This window comes from Leptopilina boulardi, unplaced genomic scaffold, assembly GCF_019393585.1.
Source record: "Leptopilina boulardi isolate dan_hultmark-lab unplaced genomic scaffold, ZJU_Lbou_2.1 LbouV2_384, whole genome shotgun sequence".
NCBI classification, from domain to species: domain Eukaryota; kingdom Metazoa; phylum Arthropoda; class Insecta; order Hymenoptera; family Figitidae; genus Leptopilina; species Leptopilina boulardi.
Window position 1 is genome coordinate 2,230,922 of NW_026137956.1, and position 18,847 is coordinate 2,249,768.

An 18,847-nucleotide genomic window follows, 5' to 3' on the forward strand; every position below is an offset into this window, starting at 1 on the left:
CCGTAGGCTCTATCCCACTCTTGGGCAAAAGGTATATATTCTCTCTTCTTGGCTTCGCCACCACATCAGACCAAAGGGAAATAAAGGACCGCGAGACTAGAATATAATTCTTCAGTATATATAAACTCAACTCTCATCTCTCCCCTTATCCCTCCCAATAGTGGGTTGGATCAAACTTGTCTCGTCAGAATTAAGAGATCCAACTACGTAATTTCTTCATCGTCTCCTCTTCCCTTCTATATATATATATATATGTATATATAAGATCTTTCGCGCGACTTCATCAGCTTCGACAAAACTGCATCTTGTAAATTGAAAATTCACTCTCTAATCTAAATTCACTATGAATTTATACAGAAATTATGGAAACGGAAATTTTTTTTCCCCTTAAATTATAAGAATTGTAATTAATAATTTTAGGATTTTTTTTTACTCGCTGAATATCAGGTTTCGAAAAGGGTGATTAGTAAATAAATTTTATTCATAATTGAACCCTTAGGACAAAAAGGGATATATTCGTAAGGTTTCTTCTGCTCTAGTATTAAAACTATATATGTACACATATATATTTATTTATTATCCTTCCATCCGTGTTTTCTTTCTATTTTTTTTCTTTTTATTCGAATTTTTGTCGAGTCTTTAGTGATCATTGAAAGGGAAAAAACAAGTCGACTCTATATACTTTCAGATAAGAACTATAGAAACGAAAGAGAGAGAGAGAGAGAGAGAGAAAGAGGCCATCGGGCAACCCCTGTTGTTGCTCGTTGAAAATATTTGCCGTACCTTTTGTCGCGGATTGTATGCAAATATCAGCACGAGCGCCAGGGCGCAATCCCGACTATATTGCTCGATTATTTATACGTTCGCACTCGACTGACTTGGAAGAAAAACATCGTTACCGTGCTTCAATCTCAAGTATAAATATATATACACACAGGGGACATTATTCCTTCTCTTTGTGTGGTTTTTGACTTTTGTCGAGAGAGAGAGAGAAAGAGAGAGTATTATTAAATATAAAAGGTGGAAAAAAATCGAATGACACGAATTGGCACCCTTTCAATTGATCTAAAAGGGTTCATCGAAGTGTATGCGGATGATTGTTGACACGAGGCGGAACAAAAATAGGCATCGTTTTTTTTCATTTAAATTACACACAGAAAAAACAATTGTCGAATTAATATTTAAAGTTGATGAAACAAGGGGGGATTGTTTTTATTCAATTGGCACGAGTTCCATATCAAAAAACAGATTTTATTAAAGATGTGGAAAAAGATTCACTGATCCGTGACAAAATCATAAGGACATATAACCCTTTTATATAATTATTTTGCTTTACCAATATATATATATGGACCAAGAGAGGGATCAGAACAAATGGCAAAAAAAAATATGTATATACAACAATGAAAGAAGGCGTGTGCCACCTTTCTGACTTGGCGCTAAGCAATCAAATAGGAAGCCAAACAATTGCTTTATACCAAGGTTGCTCCATGCAATTCCTTAATGTACGCATATATGACGACGAGAAGCCAAATCAACTGACGAGATAGCCAACGGAAAAAGGGGGAGATAATAGGATTTATTATCCGATCCATTTACCCTCTACACAAAAAGGGGTTATTAACATTTTTTTATATTTATGCAATATATGCACTATAAGTAAACGTTATTCGGTATATTAGAAAATAAAACTGTTCCTTTATCCAAAAGATTGTAAATAATTTTTAATTAATCTTTTGGATTTAATTATATTTGGGTATATTTTCTTTGTAAATTAAATTCAAATGATAAATGATTTAATTCACTGATGATATATATATAGTGTTAATGCAAAACGTTGAATTAGCCTTTGGAAATGGGAAATTAATTTCGTGGTATCCCTCTTGGAAAGATTCCCTGGAAAGTGCCCCTCGGAGGTTCTATCAGAATTCCGCCGGAACTTCCAACGTAATTCCGTCGGAGTTCCAAAGAATTTCCTATGGGATTCCGACGGAATTCTGATGGAATTCCGATTGATTTTTTCAAAATTTTTAGAGTCCGAATTCCGTCGGAATCCCATCGAAAATTCTTTGGAACTCCAATGGAATTCCGACGGAATTACGTTGGAAGTTTCGGCGGAATTCTGATAGAACCTGCAGGGGGCACTTTCCGGGGAATCTTTCCAAGTGGGTGTTTAAGGATGCATGGAATTAAGGTTAGCTAAATTTCACTGTTCGACATCCTAATCCTTCGCCATCTCTCTCTCTTTTAGAATTCCTAAATTTCCCGTACTGTTATCCCGGATCCCAAATTCTATTTTTCCTGGACCTAATCATCACAACTGCAAGATTAGGAAATTCCGTCATTTTTTGGATCTCGAGTTCCGAAATTTTGCCATTCTACATTCTTCGATATCAAATTCCGAATTCCATCATCTGACATTCAGAATTACGGAATTCCACCATCACAAATTCTATACATTTCGAATTTCGCCATTCCACTATTTCGAATTCCTCATTTCAAATCTCATCATCCTATACATTGAGAATAGCCAAATTACACGCATTTTGAAATATTCTAAATTCTTCCCCATCTCACTTTTGGAATTACAAAATTTATCGTTCCGATTTTCCGGATCCCGAATTTTATTTCCTCGATATATAATTATTACACTTTTGGGATAGTGAAATTCCATATTCCGTCGTGCTGGATTCCGCACATAGCAAAATTTCGCCATTTCATATTCTTCGATTCCACATTCTGAATTTCATCATCTCTCACATACAGATTTACGAAATTCGCCACCATCACGAATCTTGAATTTTTACATTCTACTATAGCCAATTCTTTATTTCAAATTCTATAATCGCATATTGAGGATATAGTTAAATTACTCATTTCAACATCCTAAATTTCATATCTCGTATGGTCAGAATTCAAAAAATTGCCCATTCCGTTATTTCGGATAGCGAATTCTATTTCTTGAATCCAATTATCACATACATTCAAGATTCTGAAATCCAGGATCCCGAAATTCCGCCATTCCACATTTTCTGATTCCATCCACGTGTGGAAAGATTCATAGGAAAGTGCTCCTGGGAAATTCCGATGGAATTCCAACGGAATTTCGGTTGGAATTTCGATTCCAGTCGGAATCCCGTCGGAATTTCCAATAAGAATTCCAGCGGAAATTCCCTTGAGCAGTTTCCTAGGAATCTTTTCACGTGGGCACAATTCAAGTCTTATCATTTCATATTTAGAATTTCACAATTCTCGGCGTTCCAAATTCCGCTATTTCGGATCTTATCATCTCACATTCCTTCGTTTTCCTCTTTTATTACGAAATATATAGAATGATAACATCCAGGATGCCCACTTGGAAAGATTCCCCGTAAAGTGCTCCCTGGAGGTTCTATCAGAATTCCGCCGGAACTTCCAACGTAATTCCATCGGAGTTCCAAAGAATTTCCGATGGGATTCCCACGGAATTCTGATTAACTTTTTCCAAATTTTTAAGAGTCCTAATTCCTTTGGAATCCCATCGGAAATTCTTTGGAACTCCAATGGAATTCCGACGGAATTACGTTGGGAGTTCCGGCGGAATTCTGATAGAATCTCCAGGAGGCACTTTCCGGGGAATCTTTCCAAGTGGGTGGTGAATATCAAAATTTGTCTTGTAGGATCAGTGGATTCAGATTAAAAAATTCAGAATTCGTTAAAGCGAAATAAGAAATTTTTGAATCTGGAATGTGGAATAATCGGATGGAATTATGAAATTTCAGAATCCTGAATGTAGAATAATGGGATAGAATATATATATGGAATACGAAATGTGCGAGATAAAAGAATATGGAATTAAAGAATCTTACAGATAATGGGATATCTAATTGTAAGATACGGAATTCTATAAATATGTGAGACAGATAATGGAATAATATAGGTTAAGGAATGACGGATCTGGAATATCGAAATGTGGAATTTACGAATTCTGTAAATAAGGAATAATTTGGAATATTGAATCCGGCATAGTAAAATAATTGGAATTGTGGGATCCGATATGGTGAACTGCGGAATTCTATAGGATCTTTAAAGTGGAATATGAAATTTGTAATGTGTGATAGAAAAATTCTGGATAGTGGAATATCAGATTTAAAATTTTAAAATTCCAGGATTGTAAATATATGATAATTAGCTACAGGATAAAGGAATACCGGGATAGGAATTTGGAATTATATTTCAACAATTATAATTTTATATTATGTATAGAATAATTAGCTTCGGGATTGACGAATATCGGGGTATAGAAATGTTAGAATTTCAGAATCCTGACTGGTAGAATAATCATCCTATGCCAATTGTAATTGATTCCAACATATGGAATTCTGAATATGTAACGTTGGAATCTGGTATTGCAGAATAGGGAATTTCGAACTCTTACAGGATTTCAAAAAAAAAGGGAAAAAGAGATCCAGGAGAATGGAATTTACGATTTCTGAATAACAGACGATTCATCCTAGTGAAATAATTGGATCAGGATTTTATAATCTTGCCTACTGGCAGTATTTTAGAATTCTAAATGTGCAATATAAAATTCGGAATATATAGGAGAATGAAATTGATTGTGAAATATATTTCCATCCTCATTGTGAGATAATCTAATCCATAATATACGATTCGGGAAAAGTTACACAATCGATTTTCTGTGTTTAAAAAAATTAAAAATGTAAAATTTTTTCTTTCGTCTTTGTATACATATTTTTATTTATAATTCCTTAATAATTACAGTCTTTCCGATTTTTATCGCAAACAAACTGAAATATGTAAGCCAGCGAGTAGTGCACACAAAAACGAAAAAAAGAAATGAATGAAGGGAGACGCGCAGCATAAAAAGCAAATGAATCCATATAAACATCAATAGCCGGTTTGAAAATGATCGAAAGCGTTAATTTTCGGATACTGTTGAAGAACCCAGAAGCCAACCGCTTTGGAGAACGAGTTTACTCGACGTCTCAATCGTGACGTGCCTTTCAAACAGGCTCCGTTCACCATCTAACACAGATATATATATATATATATATATATATCAGAAGGCCGAATGTGGTCACAATGATAATATGCCGCGGGTTGTGGTCAAGTTGATGATCTTTGACTTGGAAAGAGTTCGGCATTTGCGAATAAAAATCCTCCAAACGAAAAACGAATACACACACACATATATGGATGTAATACATATAGTCACGAGAGAGAGAGAGAGAGAAAGAGAGAGAGAGAGAGAGAGAGAAATGGTGACGCGAGACGCTCACGCAGACACTCGACACGGAATCTGCTTCGACCATAAGAGAGCAGACATCTCTTTGTTGGTCTGACCAGTTCCTTCTCTCTAAATACACATATATATACATACCACAGCAGAGTCCTCGATCTTATCCTAAATTCTCTGATCAAATAATTCAATCAATCAATTCTCATTTTTTTTTACCCGACAGTATTATTTTTTTTTTTTCCTCTAAATATTTATTCGAAAAATTTTTAATTCTTTTGTCTGGAGATTTTTTCGAAGGTAACCCAGTTGTTTCGTGTTTGTCAAAAAGACGATTGACTTGTTTTTAATATACATATTTTTACGATTGTGTGACATTGAAAATTACACGGCCGCTATAGGTTAGTTGCCAATGACCCTACCTAAACGCAACTGCGCTTGCGCGAAGACAAGCGCGTTTATATAAAATGGTTAATAATAAGAAAACGTTAAGAAAGCAATATAAAAAACGATAAATTCAGAAGTGAAAATGTTTTTATATTGCTTTCTTTTTTTTTTTATTGTTAAGCATTTTGTATAAGCGCGCTTTTTTCGACCTATAAGAGAGTTGTTTTCGCGCAAGCGCAGTTGCGTTTAGATAGGGTCATTGGCAACTCACGATGGCAGAACGCCTAGTGGGAATTGTTGGAAGCTCAAAAGTATATTGAATTCAGAATGGAAAAATTGATTTTGAATCGATAAATATATAAAGAAAAGAAACCGGGGTTTTTTTTTTTTTTGGTTTAGTATTGGTTTATAGTCATTCAGAGGTATAGTATTCAAGTATAAATAACAGAAAGAGAGAAGGATATAGAGATTCGAAGGGAGTTACATATTTGTTACGAGACAGTGTCTTTCCCTGTTGAGAACGTGATTCGCCTTCAGAATCGGAATAAAGACCTCCGGCTCATAGTCGGTTTCTGTCTCCCGTTGAAACTCGCATAAAACACTCTATACGTACGTCGGCAGTCGTTTTCTCTCTCTCTCTCTCTCCCTCTTCTTTTATACCTTCCTTTTAGTCCTCTTGTCCTTGTGTATTCAGGTATATATACACACATACACCGATATGGTTGTTGGACACTCTCTCGCCAAGTTACAGTTTTTCCAAGCAGGGTGACTGGAGCAAACACAAGATAGAAAGAGTGAGAGAGAAAACCGCAGAGAAGACCGTATAGTAATTAGTGGTACTAAGTGCGAGATACCCTTTTTCTTGCGGTACATGCGAGTAATTACACGAATGAATGACCGGTGCCGACGTTAAGGTAGAAAAATGCGATTACACGCACCACAAAAAGGAAATACTGGCGATGGTTGGAAAACCTATACATGTTGTTTTAGCCTTGCAGGAAATTCACTCTTGCTCATTAATTTTTTTACACACAACTCGTCATTTTATTTTTACGGATGGGTGCCATTTTTGCCATTTCTTATTTCAATATTATACTTGGCTGGGAATTAACTTCGCGAAAAAAAAAAAACAACTTGGAATGTCATTTGTGACTAAGATATTAAAAAGATCCAATTAAAATGTTTATACTTTCTATAATCATTTATTTTTTTCTAATATTATTTATTAAATTAATAATTAAATATTTTTTTTTTGCAAAATGTTGAATCATGACACAATCTTCACGGGATATGTATATATATATATATATGTTGAGTGAAAAACATCATAGCAGCGCCCCATGAGGGAGAGAAAGAGAGGCGCCCTATCTTGAGAATTATTTATGATACCTGATAGAGACACGGTCCTGGCCCACGATTTCTATAAGAGAGGCAAAAGACCCACGCATGGCGCATTCCTATCTCGCATCCCTCTTTGTTACATTGCCCTTCATCTCATTCTCCATACTTTTGTTTCCTCTCTCTCTCTCTCTCTCTCTCTCTCTCTCTCTCTCTCTCTCTCTCTCTCTCTCTCTCTCTCTCATTCACCCTGTCAACATGCGTCTCTTCTGCTCATTTTTTTTTTGCATTATATTTATAATATTATTCTTTTAAAAAATTTTCTTTGTGAGCATCCTTTGAGGAAAAAAAATTTCTCTCTCTCTTTTTCTCGAATCAAATGATCCGATCTCTGACAAAAAAAAAAAATAAATAAAGTGCAATCTCTGTAGATTTATCGAGTCAGAGGCACACGATGGTAAAACGGTATTGGTTGCGCTCACATTGTTCGTGACAATTGAGACCAGTTCCTGTTTATCCGATATGAGCTTTTGATAAAGTTTAAGAAAAAAAAAGGGAACTAAATGATATCGAAAAAAAAGAATTTTGTTGTGTTTTGAATTTTTCGTTGGGATATTCAAAATATGATACGGATGATGGGACATTGTTTTATCCGCGGGGAAATTAGGATTTTGTTAGAATTTTAGTGGGACATTTTAGGGAGTACAGGAGAAAATTTAATTTTAACAATGGGCAATAATTGAAAAATATAAAATACAGTAATTAATTAAGATAAATTCGAACAAAGAATATTGAAATTAGTCCTTGGGTGCGATTTTGTATATTATATTTATAATTTATGTTTTAAATTAATATCTTATTAATATTGTATAAAATTTATCATAAAATTGAAAAAAGATGTTACATAAAAATAGTTTGTAAGATTTTCTAAAAGCATATATGCAAAGTATTTTGATTTATTTGAAAATAATTGAAAATAGATTTTTCAAGGACGGTGTCAAGGTCACGGGGTCGGTGTCGTTTTTCGAAATTTGTTAACTTAATATAATAGAAGATGTTTCGTTTTAAATTAAGAAATGTTAAAATTATTAAGTTAAAAACATTTGATTTTAATGACACTTAAAATTAGACACAATATTATAGGTTACTAACTAAAAATTGAAAAAACAACAATAAATAATAAAAAATAATAATAAAAAATTGAAAAAATCAAAAAATTCTTAAAAAATTGCAAAATAACCCTTTTTCGGGTTAAAATTGAAAAATAACCCTTTTTCGGGTTAAAATTGAAAAAAGATGTTACATAAAAATAGTTTGTAAGATTTTCTAAAAGCATATATGCAAAGTATTTTGATTTATTTGAAAATAATTGAAAATAGATTTTTCAAGGACGGTGTCAAGGTCACGGGGTCGGTGTCGTTTTTCGAAATTTGTTAACTTAATATAATAGAAGATGTTTCGTTTTAAATTAAGAAATGTTAAAATTATTAAGTTAAAAACATTTGATTTTAATGACACTTAAAATTAGACACAATATTATAGGTTACTAACTAAAAATTGAAAAAACAACAATAAATAATAAAAAATAATAATAAAAAATTGAAAAAATCAAAAAATTCTTAAAAAATTGCAAAATAACCCTTTTTCGGGTTAAAATTGAAAAAAGATGTTACATAAAAATAGTTTGTAAGATTTTCTAAAAGCATATATGCAAAGTATTTTGATTTATTTGAAAATAATTGAAAATAGATTTTTCAAGGAGTAAAAGTAAAGTGAAAATAAAGTAAAAATTGAATAAAAATGGAGTAAAAGTGATGTGAAGTGAAAATGGAGTAAAAATGAAGTGAAAATCAACTGAAAATAAAGTAAAAGTGAAGTGAATTATTTTCATGAATCATTAAATAATTTAACTGAACAATTAATTTATAATTAAAATTAAAAACCCATAATTGAAATTATACTATCTTCTACATATACAAATTAAGCAAAATCATTGACGTGATTAGTGAAATCTTTTTTTTTGTTTTTGTTTCATTTACTGCATATCATCATTCTCATCATCAATTCAATAAATTTCACTACATGTTTGACTTTAGAGGAAGATTATCTTTCGGACCTTCTATATATATATATATATATATAAAAGTATACCATAAAACATCAAACGTATATTAATGCTTAAGGGGGCTACAAGAATTGAGTTCCGATTCTATCTGCACAACGTAATAACTTAATCGAGTGGTAAGTTCGTTGGTGTCGGGAGGGAAGAGAAAAGGAAAAGGGTTGAGGAAGGGGGGTGGGAGGGAGGGATATATTGTCGATGCACGGGGGGTCGAAAGAATCGGTTGGAACCCAATGTGGGCGTTTCGGTTCCCACCCTCTTCATTTACCCCGCGGCATTTTTTTTTCTGCTCTCATGGACCGAACGTATATATATATTCACGTCCTAACTTTTCAAATGAATACAATATAGACAATTAATGTTTTCCTTATATGCTTTTTTTTAGTGTATATTTGTATATATAATTAACGGCTAAAGTTTTCATCAATAACAAACAGTTTTTTCCTTACCCATAATGAATAATTTGTAATTATATCTTCAAAAACGTATAATTGATAATTTAATCTCCTCATCGAAGGGGAAAAAAAATGCATTCAATTTACACAATTGTCCTATACGTAGATTATACCCGCATTCAATTTTCCCATGTGTAGAAGAAAATTTTTTTTCACGAATAAATTATCGGATTCGAGTGTGATTATATTAGGTAACGTGAGATCCTTGGCAAAAAGAGCGTTTGCAAATTCTTATTCTGGAGCGCGAGAAAGTGTCGAGTCGTAAAGTTGGCTGGCTAAATATATATATATATATATATATGTATATACATATACAGTCGTAGGATCAGCTGCAGGTACTCGCGCGTCCTAAGGTTAAAAAACAAAAGTAAAATAAAGTTAAGCGAGAGAGGACTATGGACTCTTGGGTTCGCAGACTGTTTCGGTCGTTCATAAATCCTCCTATACGGGTTCTCTCTCTTTATCTTTGCCTCCTTGTTTATGTATTCTCTCTCTCTCTTTCTCTTTTAAAGGGAGACTTAACTCCTTGAACCTCAGGTGCTAAAGGTGTACACTCCGGCATCTTGATTCGTCTTTTCTAGTCAATTCAAAGCCGTGCACGAATTTGGCGTAAACACCTGCCTCAGCTGCCGTCAGTTCGGCATCAACAAAAGGGAGATTTTTTTTTTTTTATTTTCAGTAATAATTTAGTATTTGACGGAAGTATCCTGATATCTGGGATTAGGAGGAATTTTTTGAGGTTAGGTTAGGTCTAAGATTAGTTTAGATTACAGTAAGGGGTATGCGCAATGAAGCGGGAAATTTTTTTTTTTTTTTTTCATGTATAAAAATGAGAAACTTGGTTCGCGTGCGCGAACAACAACTTGCATGAACATTGGCAAGCGAGGCGATAACTATAAGAGCAATGGTGTGTGCGCTGGGTTAAGGTACGCGAACGATCGAGATTACGTGGGCGGATAAACTCGCGCAGTCCCGTTCCTGCGGGTTGTCGCCATGCACACCATCCCTCGTCCCCCCCCTTCTTGATTTGCCTCTTTTTGCCTACAGGGACTCATGTCCCTTCAGCACTATGTGTTTGTATACATGTACACGTAGGTGTACACCACTATATTGTTTGCTTTTCAAATCTATCGCATAGCGGCATTTTTTTTTACTATTTTTACGAGATTTCCCACTGTTTTAGCCTAACTATTTTCGTGAGAGAAAAAAATATATGTCTTTTCTGAACTGCAAAAACACTTTTTTGATGCACACCAGTCTATAATCAGAAGACTTTGACGTGAATCCATATGGTTCCAGTGTCGAGGTTGACCGTCGAGTGGCGCTGCTGGCACTGCAGGAGACTTAAAGGTCGACTCACACCTCTAAACCCGAACTCGGCAGAATTATCTGTAATCATAAATTAATAATCATTAATCAAAGAATTATATTCTATTATATTATATACAATTACAATATCATATACAATTCACTTTGGAAATTTTTTTTTCGCCATTAACAACTATTTTATTATTGATAATATAATTTTCGTCGTGAAATCGTTTGGAACGACAGGTTTTTACGGTGTAAATATATATTAAAATTCCCGTCATATACACAGCAGGATATACATATATATATATGAAATTAAAAGTCTGCAAATTTAACTTATATGTCACGAGCAAAATGTTGCTCTTATGGATATAGTCAAAAAAGATTTGTAGTGGAAAGGCGCCGATCTTTTTCTTTTTTTTTTTCGCCTGCTTATATTTACTTCGCTCGAGCAGAACGAAGATTCGATGAAGACATTAAAACGCGGAGAGCGAGAGAGAACGGACGAACGACCCGACGGGCGGAGACGAGATTGGCCCTGAAGATTGCTTATATATGTGAGTTGTGCCTCCTGATGGTAAGCGCGCGAAAGTACATAACACATAACATGTCTCTTGATTTTGGATGACGGTGACGAATCAAAGCTCAAAGATGTTGTTGTTTTTTTTTCTCGAAATAGCCATGACAATGTCAGAGGGTTATAAAAATTTTTTTTTTTTTTACTGACAGATTGTAAAAGGATTACATCTATAAAAAAATGAATTGTTATTAGTTTGTTTCAAATCAAAGGGAAATAAAAATTATATTCTACTATTTCATAGACAATTAAATATACAAATTCTCATGTTCGAGAGTCGTTTCTTGTAATTAACAGTATTTCAGTTTTTAACAGAAAAAAAGAAACATAAACTGATTAAAACATCTTCCATTTACGAGTTAATCATACCGTAACGAATGTGGTAATTATTCTCGTACAAATATATATATATATGTATATTTTATAAAAATCAGGTAATTAGTCGCGTGCCACACATTTAATGTATACGCACCCTGAATACAATTTCCCTTTTTAATATATAATTATTATTATACCATTTCCGAAATCTCCCCCTATATATATGTTGCCTTTTATAATAAACAGAAGAATTAATGTTTTTGTAATGATTTACAATTTCAATCTCAATCGTCGTTCTACTTTGTTAACTGCAGCTCATGTCTGACCCCCTAACATTTAATGATCAACAGTGATAATTATATTCAATTGCTTCCAGTCAGACACCCGCTGGGTGCACGATAAACTTTCATCACGAGTTCTCGTTGCAAAAAAAAAAAAAATAAATTATTTATTTTTGTTTTGTTAATTAGCAACCAATTTTGCATGTTTATTCAAGTCATAACAAAATTAACTTTATATAATTAAATCGAAATTAATTGTTTTTCCTTTAAGTTTGATTTAATTCTATTTGAATCTAATTTAGAGTAATTTGTGTATTTGTTTTGTAATATTTTTTTATAATAAGCCAAAAATAATTTCAAAAAAAATTTTAATTCTCCGCCTACTCGAAAATACATATTTGCCTCGAGTTATGAAGCGCCAAATCCAACACCTGGTGGGGAGAATGGAAAACAAGTTATGTATTTTCGTTATAGAGTTGGGAAATGGATTAACCGTTAATAGGCCTAATGTAAATCTAATTACTATTGCCATTTTTATATCTTAGAAACTATTTTTATTTATCGCACACTTCCTTTTTAAATATCTAATTAAAATCCCAAAAAAAAGATGAAATTAGTAGTCGTCCAATTTGAATTCGACCAAGAAATTGGTGACATGCGATTAGTTTTTGTCGCTTAACGAATGATTAATAACTAACCTTACTTTACGACGTTTTTATTTAAATTCTGGTGATCATTAAAAAAAACAAGAAAAAAAAACTTGTTGAGTTGTGTGACCTAACTTTCAAAATCGTGTTGGTATATATCTATATATATATATATTTCCTGTATTATACATATTTATATGTAGTATTGGAACTTATCATATATGTCACCAATGGGTAGGTAATAAAATCTAGTCCCCGCACGATGTGGACTTTTTAAAGAAGCCAAGAGAGAGAGAGAGAGAGAGAGAGACTTTCGAAAAGAGCGCGATTGCTGCGGGGCGCGACTGAACAGGCGTGTAAATATCTTCATTAAGGAGACAGGTAACCGTACAAACGATTCCACCCAACCTGTGTCTCCGTTTTAATGACGCCTTTAAAAAATTCCTCCGCTTTCGAGTATATATAGTGTTGCCTTATACACTAAACGACCTTCTTCTTTTTATCACCAAAACACTTCCCAAAATTTCTTCACTCTTGGATCTAATTTATTTAATTCGATTCCCTCTATTTTCCTGTATTACCATTAGTTTTGAGAAAATATTTACCATGTTTTATTAAAAATATATAGAAAAATAACAGTTATTTGAATAAATTAAAATTCAAAAGAATAAGCGGTAAAATTTTCTAGAAGAGGGAAATTTTTTTTTTTGACAAAAATAAATCATTTCCTCTTCTATATAGGAGCAGAAGTTTTAATTTTTCAGACAACATTCATGATGGTCACATATCGTATATAATGTTTGTCAAAGCCGCCGTGTGTGTGCGTCTACTGTCCTGCGATCAAAGCAAAATGCTCATCACCGTTTCAAAATTACTTTTGCGTGTAAAGTCTACACGAAACGATGCGTCTGCTGTCGTGCTATATATAACATTATACGACCAAAGAACCCCAAAATTTACAGTTCTGAATATGTGTTAAAAATCAGGTTGAATATTTTAGGATATCCTATATAGGGATGTTTGGTACTTGTAGGAAATTTGGATTGTATAAAGGTTTAGAGATTAGTACTCAAGTTCAAAAATTATAGAAAGTTGAGGACTAGTCAAAAAGCTGAAAATAAGAAATATGTCACATGACTCCTTGGTGACTCAAATTTCCATGTATTTTTCAATCCCTCATCAGGCTTTATTTCTTCCTGGTCGCTTCATCTTTCCGCTCCTCCTCCTCCTCCTTCTTTTTTTTTTTTTATCTCTCCTCGTCTTTTGGAGTTTAAAATGCACCGCACCATATGGTTTTCCCTCCCTCATCTTTTAGCAATGCCGCACGTTTCAGCGAGACTTGCGTGGCAATAAATAACCCATGAACATTCGTCTGCTAGAGATGCACTTCATTTTGCCTCTTTTCAGTCATCGACTTATTTCTTCGAATTATCCATTCTCGATATTTTGTTTCCTTCTCCTTCTTCAAAAAAACGATTTATTATCCAAAGTTAAAAAAAGTTGATGACATATTCATCAAAAGGATAATATATCCACAAGTAGAATAGGAAGTGAAGGAATTATATTGGCAAAAGTATCGTGGGATTCGGGCAAAGGATGTGGTACAAATAATTTAATAGATAAAGATAGATAGATTTCCGGCGTGTCGTGTGTGTGTATATGTTAACGACTTGAATCTTCATAGCCGCCCTCGCCATATATACAGCAATAAGAAGATAGAGAAACACGCGCGTGCGTTGCCATGGGCGTAAAGAATTGCAAAGATGAAACAGAGAGAAGAGAGAGAGTTAGGGAGAGGAAGAAAGTGAGGAGCAATGATAGTAAAGGAAGAGAACTGCGACAGATGAATGCGTAGAAGGCTTAAACTGTGAGAGGAGGAAGAAGAATCAAGAAGCGCCATACAAGTCATCTGGCACTCGACAAAATTTCAAAATAGAATCAGCACACAAAACGCCTCTCTTCTTCCTCTTTCATAAAAAACGTGCCGTGACCAACAAAGTTGACGATGTTTTCCTTGTAATTATGCCGTTTATCTTTCCCCGTTTAAATATCATGTTATTCCTCCCCAACGTTTTACACCTAAAGAGCTTCTTTGTTAAAAGACATGAATTTTTTTTTTTTTCTTTTAATTCAACCACTTGTGTACCTGGCCCTTATTTTTTCTCTTTGACCTTTTGAGAGAGAGAGAGAGAGAGATAGAGAGAGAGAATACAAAGAACGGTCCAGGGTTGCATTTCCGGCATGGGAAGCCAGGCACGTTTCTCCCTTTCGGGGAAGACAACCTGACCCCGTCCTTGGAGGACGCGGCGCCAGTGTTCTGCATTTTGCCTTCGTTCGACATTTTTCGGCTAAATTGACTGTACAAAAACTGCTGGACCCCATGTGGTTTTTATCTGAAGGAAAAAAAGAGAAAAAAAAAAAATTGTAGATCGACGATTTTGTTGAAAGATCACGCTACTGATGATGTCGTGTATGATTCATGAAAACTTGTTAATTGCAAAAATTTTCTCAGTCCTTAAAAGATCGGGAACAGATCATTTTGGTATTCCATATTTTGAAATTAGTACTCTTTTGGATAAAGAAGTTCTTTTACCAACGTGGAAATTAAGATTCTTAGGAAAGTGCTCCTGGGAATTTCCACTGGAATTCTTATTTGGAAATTCCAGATTCCGATGTAATTCCGTCGGAATTTTCAATGAGAATTCCGGCACTTTCCTGGGAATCTTTTCACGTGGGTAATTATTCCTCTAATGACGAATTCTTCCAATATTCTTCTAATGATGAATTCTTCTGATTCTTCTAATTCGTTTGATATTCTTCTATTTCTTTCGATTCTTCTAATGTAGAATTCTCCTAAAGAAAAATCCTTCTAATTCTTCTATGATGAATTCTGTTATTCTAACTGTTTTAGTAGGGATTACTTTTTTCGGTTTATGCTTTTTTTGGACCCGCAGAGATTGGCGATTGGCTGTAACCTACGAGCGGTGGGAATTTAGAAACACTGATTGGTTTCTGTTTCTGTGGAGGGAGTAATCCACTAAATACAGCGAAGATAGTTAGCGGGATGACTTCCAATTAACTGACTTAATTACTATTATAGTAAAAATATATATATTATATTTATATTTATATATATAAAGCATTAGAGTGAAAATAAGAGACAAAGAGGACGCAGACATCGATAGATATCTAAAGAAAGAGCCACTTTGGAAGGAATTTGCAAAGCCATTGGTGCCCCGTTTGATAATCAAAAACGTTTAATCAATAAATCCCTGTATATGAAATATTATCAAATTAATTCTCTACAATTACAATTTATTATAGAAGTTTCACTTTTTCAAGGAACTTTATGATTATACAAATAATGATTTATCTTCGTATTGAATTAATAATATATTAAAAATTTGCTAATTATGTTTTTCTTTTGTTTTTTTGCAGATTGTCCGGTACAACGGCATTAGGAAGTCCTGGGGGTGGTAACGGAGTAGGTAATACTGGAGGTGGCGGAAACGGCGGAGACAGTGGCGGGCCAGGTGGTGGTGGTGGGGGTGGAGGAGGTGGTGAAGGAGCCACTGGAAATACAACTTCGAGTGGGGATTTCTTGCGTAGAAGTCACCCCCTATCGGAGCACACGGCTCTCCATCCCGCCTATAGGCTCAACTACATGGACCACCTTTATCACCAGCTTCAAGCCTCCTCGCACAGTCCCAACGCCTCGTTACACGGTAATTTTTAAACTATTCACTTATTTCAATATAAAAAAATAATAATAATAATAGTAATTAATCGTTTACTATAAAAATACCACTTTTTGAAGTCGGAAAATTACATTTTATGGTTCGATTCATCATCTGAAATTAATAAATAATAAAATTTTTTAATTATTAATCTGTTGTCTATCGCTAACGCATATATCGTCAAAATTAAAACTGACATCAGTTTTTCAAAATTCAAAATGTCGGATCCAATATGGCGGACGACAAAATTTAAAATAGGTCGGATTCAGTTGAAACTTGTTACTCGGGGGTTTTCGGGGTCGCTGATTAAAAATCCGGTGTCGGTTTTTCAAAATTAAAAATGGTGGATCCAATATGGTGAACAATTTTTTAAAATTGATCGAATTCTTTTGAAACTTGTTACTCGGGGGTTTTCAGGGTCGCTGATTACGAATCCGGTATCAGTTTTTCAAAATTTAATATGGCGGATTTTTTTTTTAAAATCGTTCCGATTCGCTTGAAACTCTTTACTCAGAGGTTTTCCGGCTTGCTGATTACGAATCCAGTGTCAGTATTTCTAACTTCAAAATGGCGGATCCAATATGGCGAACAATTTTTAAATTTGATCGAATTCTCTTGAAACTTGTTACTCGGGGGTTTTCGGGGTTGCTGATTACGAATTCAGTGTCAGTTTTTCAATCATCAAAATGGCGGATCCAATATGACGGGCGACAAAATTAAAAATTGATCATATTCGCCCTTGAAATTTTTGTTATTCGAGGGTTTTTAAGGCCATTTTGAATTTTAAAAAACTGATATCAAATTCGTTATTAACGACACCAAAAACCTATTAAGATACCATATTTCATAAAAATCCATTTAAATTTTTTTTCCAACACACTTTTGACCCAAACAGTGGCAATCTCGTCGACAGCCAAGGGATTAAACTAATTGCCAATACTTAACTAATTGAATAAATATTCATTGTTGGAAATTTCTTATATACTTGGTATATGATTACTGGTTTGAAGGAATGAATTTTAATTATAGGTTTGCCATTATTTTAAATATCTTTCTCCCAGTGGAAATATTTATATTGTTAGGGAGGAATTAGTTTAATTGAAGGGTTGAAGAACTTGAATTTTTTTGCTTGGCCTCAATTTGAATCTTAGTTCCGCGTATATATATATATATATATGTACTCTTCAAACTACACTAATACTTGAAGTACCTATATATACCTATTCATACGGGCGGATGCTCTCAGTTCACGTGTTTCTTTGTAGAGAGCAAAAAAAAAAAAAAAAAAAAAACCCATCGTCAAAGACTGCCCGCATTTCCGGCGGATGTTTTTCTTTTTGGATTGTTGTCCTATCGATATAATTTTCATTCTTCAACCACGTGGTTTATGCATATACTCTAGAATTACTTGTCTATTTCCTTATTAGTTTCATTGTTTTTTCGCACTATGTGATGTAATATAAATTTTTTTTAATACTCCTTTTTATCGACGGCGAAAAATATTGATTTTTAGAAATAATTTTTAGTAATAATAATAATAATAATAATAATAATAAAAATTTTTACATTTCAGGACTGGGTGGTCTGGGGCCAGAATACCTTTTGCATGCTGCAGGTCCTGGTAATACAATTGCTTCTTCGGATTTTCCATTTTCAATTGATGGTAAGTGATTTTTTTTTAAATCTTATTCTTAAAAATTAGGATTCAGTATATTTTAAGGTTATGTGATTGTTGTGATTTCACATGTTCTATACGCACAGAAAAAACGCTGGGTAAATTTTGTTGCGGGTAATTGTAACTAATTCTAATTCACATAGACGGTGGCGCCCTCAACTAGGATAAAATTTGTTGCAGGTAATTTTTATACCGATTTTGGGGTAAAAATTCTACTTTTTTTTCGTGTGCGTATGTTTTCTCGCAAAATAAATATTTATATACTATTTTTGAGTTCTTCACAAAATTTAAGCTTAATCTATCCAAATTTTTACGAGAAAACCTGCGGAGAATATTTTCATATGAAATCACAACAATCACATAACCTTAAAGTAACTGTGAGGAAAATACTATTATTAGACGTAACAAGTGATTTTTAGGTATATAATTAAAAAAATAAGGTTGATTAAGGTTATCTCGGCAGTTATCTGTAGTGTTCGAAACCCAACAGATGACGCCACTGTACGTTACACTAATATTTACTGTATCTTCCATTTAGAATTCATTGAATAATTAATTCTTTGGCTATATTTTTACTGATGATATACATAAATTGAACTGTACAACAGGACGAAGGATTTTTTTTTTGCAAATTTTTATTTATATATATATATATATAAAGCATTAGAGTGAAAATAAGAGACAAAGAGGACGCAGACATCGATAGATATCTAAAGAAAATGGTGAGAACAGGGAGCAGGGTTGGTCGAGGACATGAAGG

The 18,847-nt window shown here is 33.7% G+C and overlaps 1 protein-coding gene across 3 annotated transcripts in view; it reads left to right on the plus strand.

The window, feature by feature from the left end:
* LOC127288336 (transcriptional activator cubitus interruptus) overlaps nucleotides 1-18,847 on the plus strand; it is a 79,535-nt gene that overhangs the window by 47,170 nt on the left and 13,518 nt on the right. For all 3 annotated transcript variants that reach the window (XM_051315728.1, XM_051315729.1, XM_051315730.1), the window contains 2 exons: nucleotides 16,114-16,400; nucleotides 17,986-18,075. In XM_051315728.1, the coding sequence (XP_051171685.1) occupies nucleotides 16,114-16,400; nucleotides 17,986-18,075 (377 nt within the window). The remainder of the gene's footprint in view (nucleotides 1-16,113; nucleotides 16,401-17,985; nucleotides 18,076-18,847) is intronic.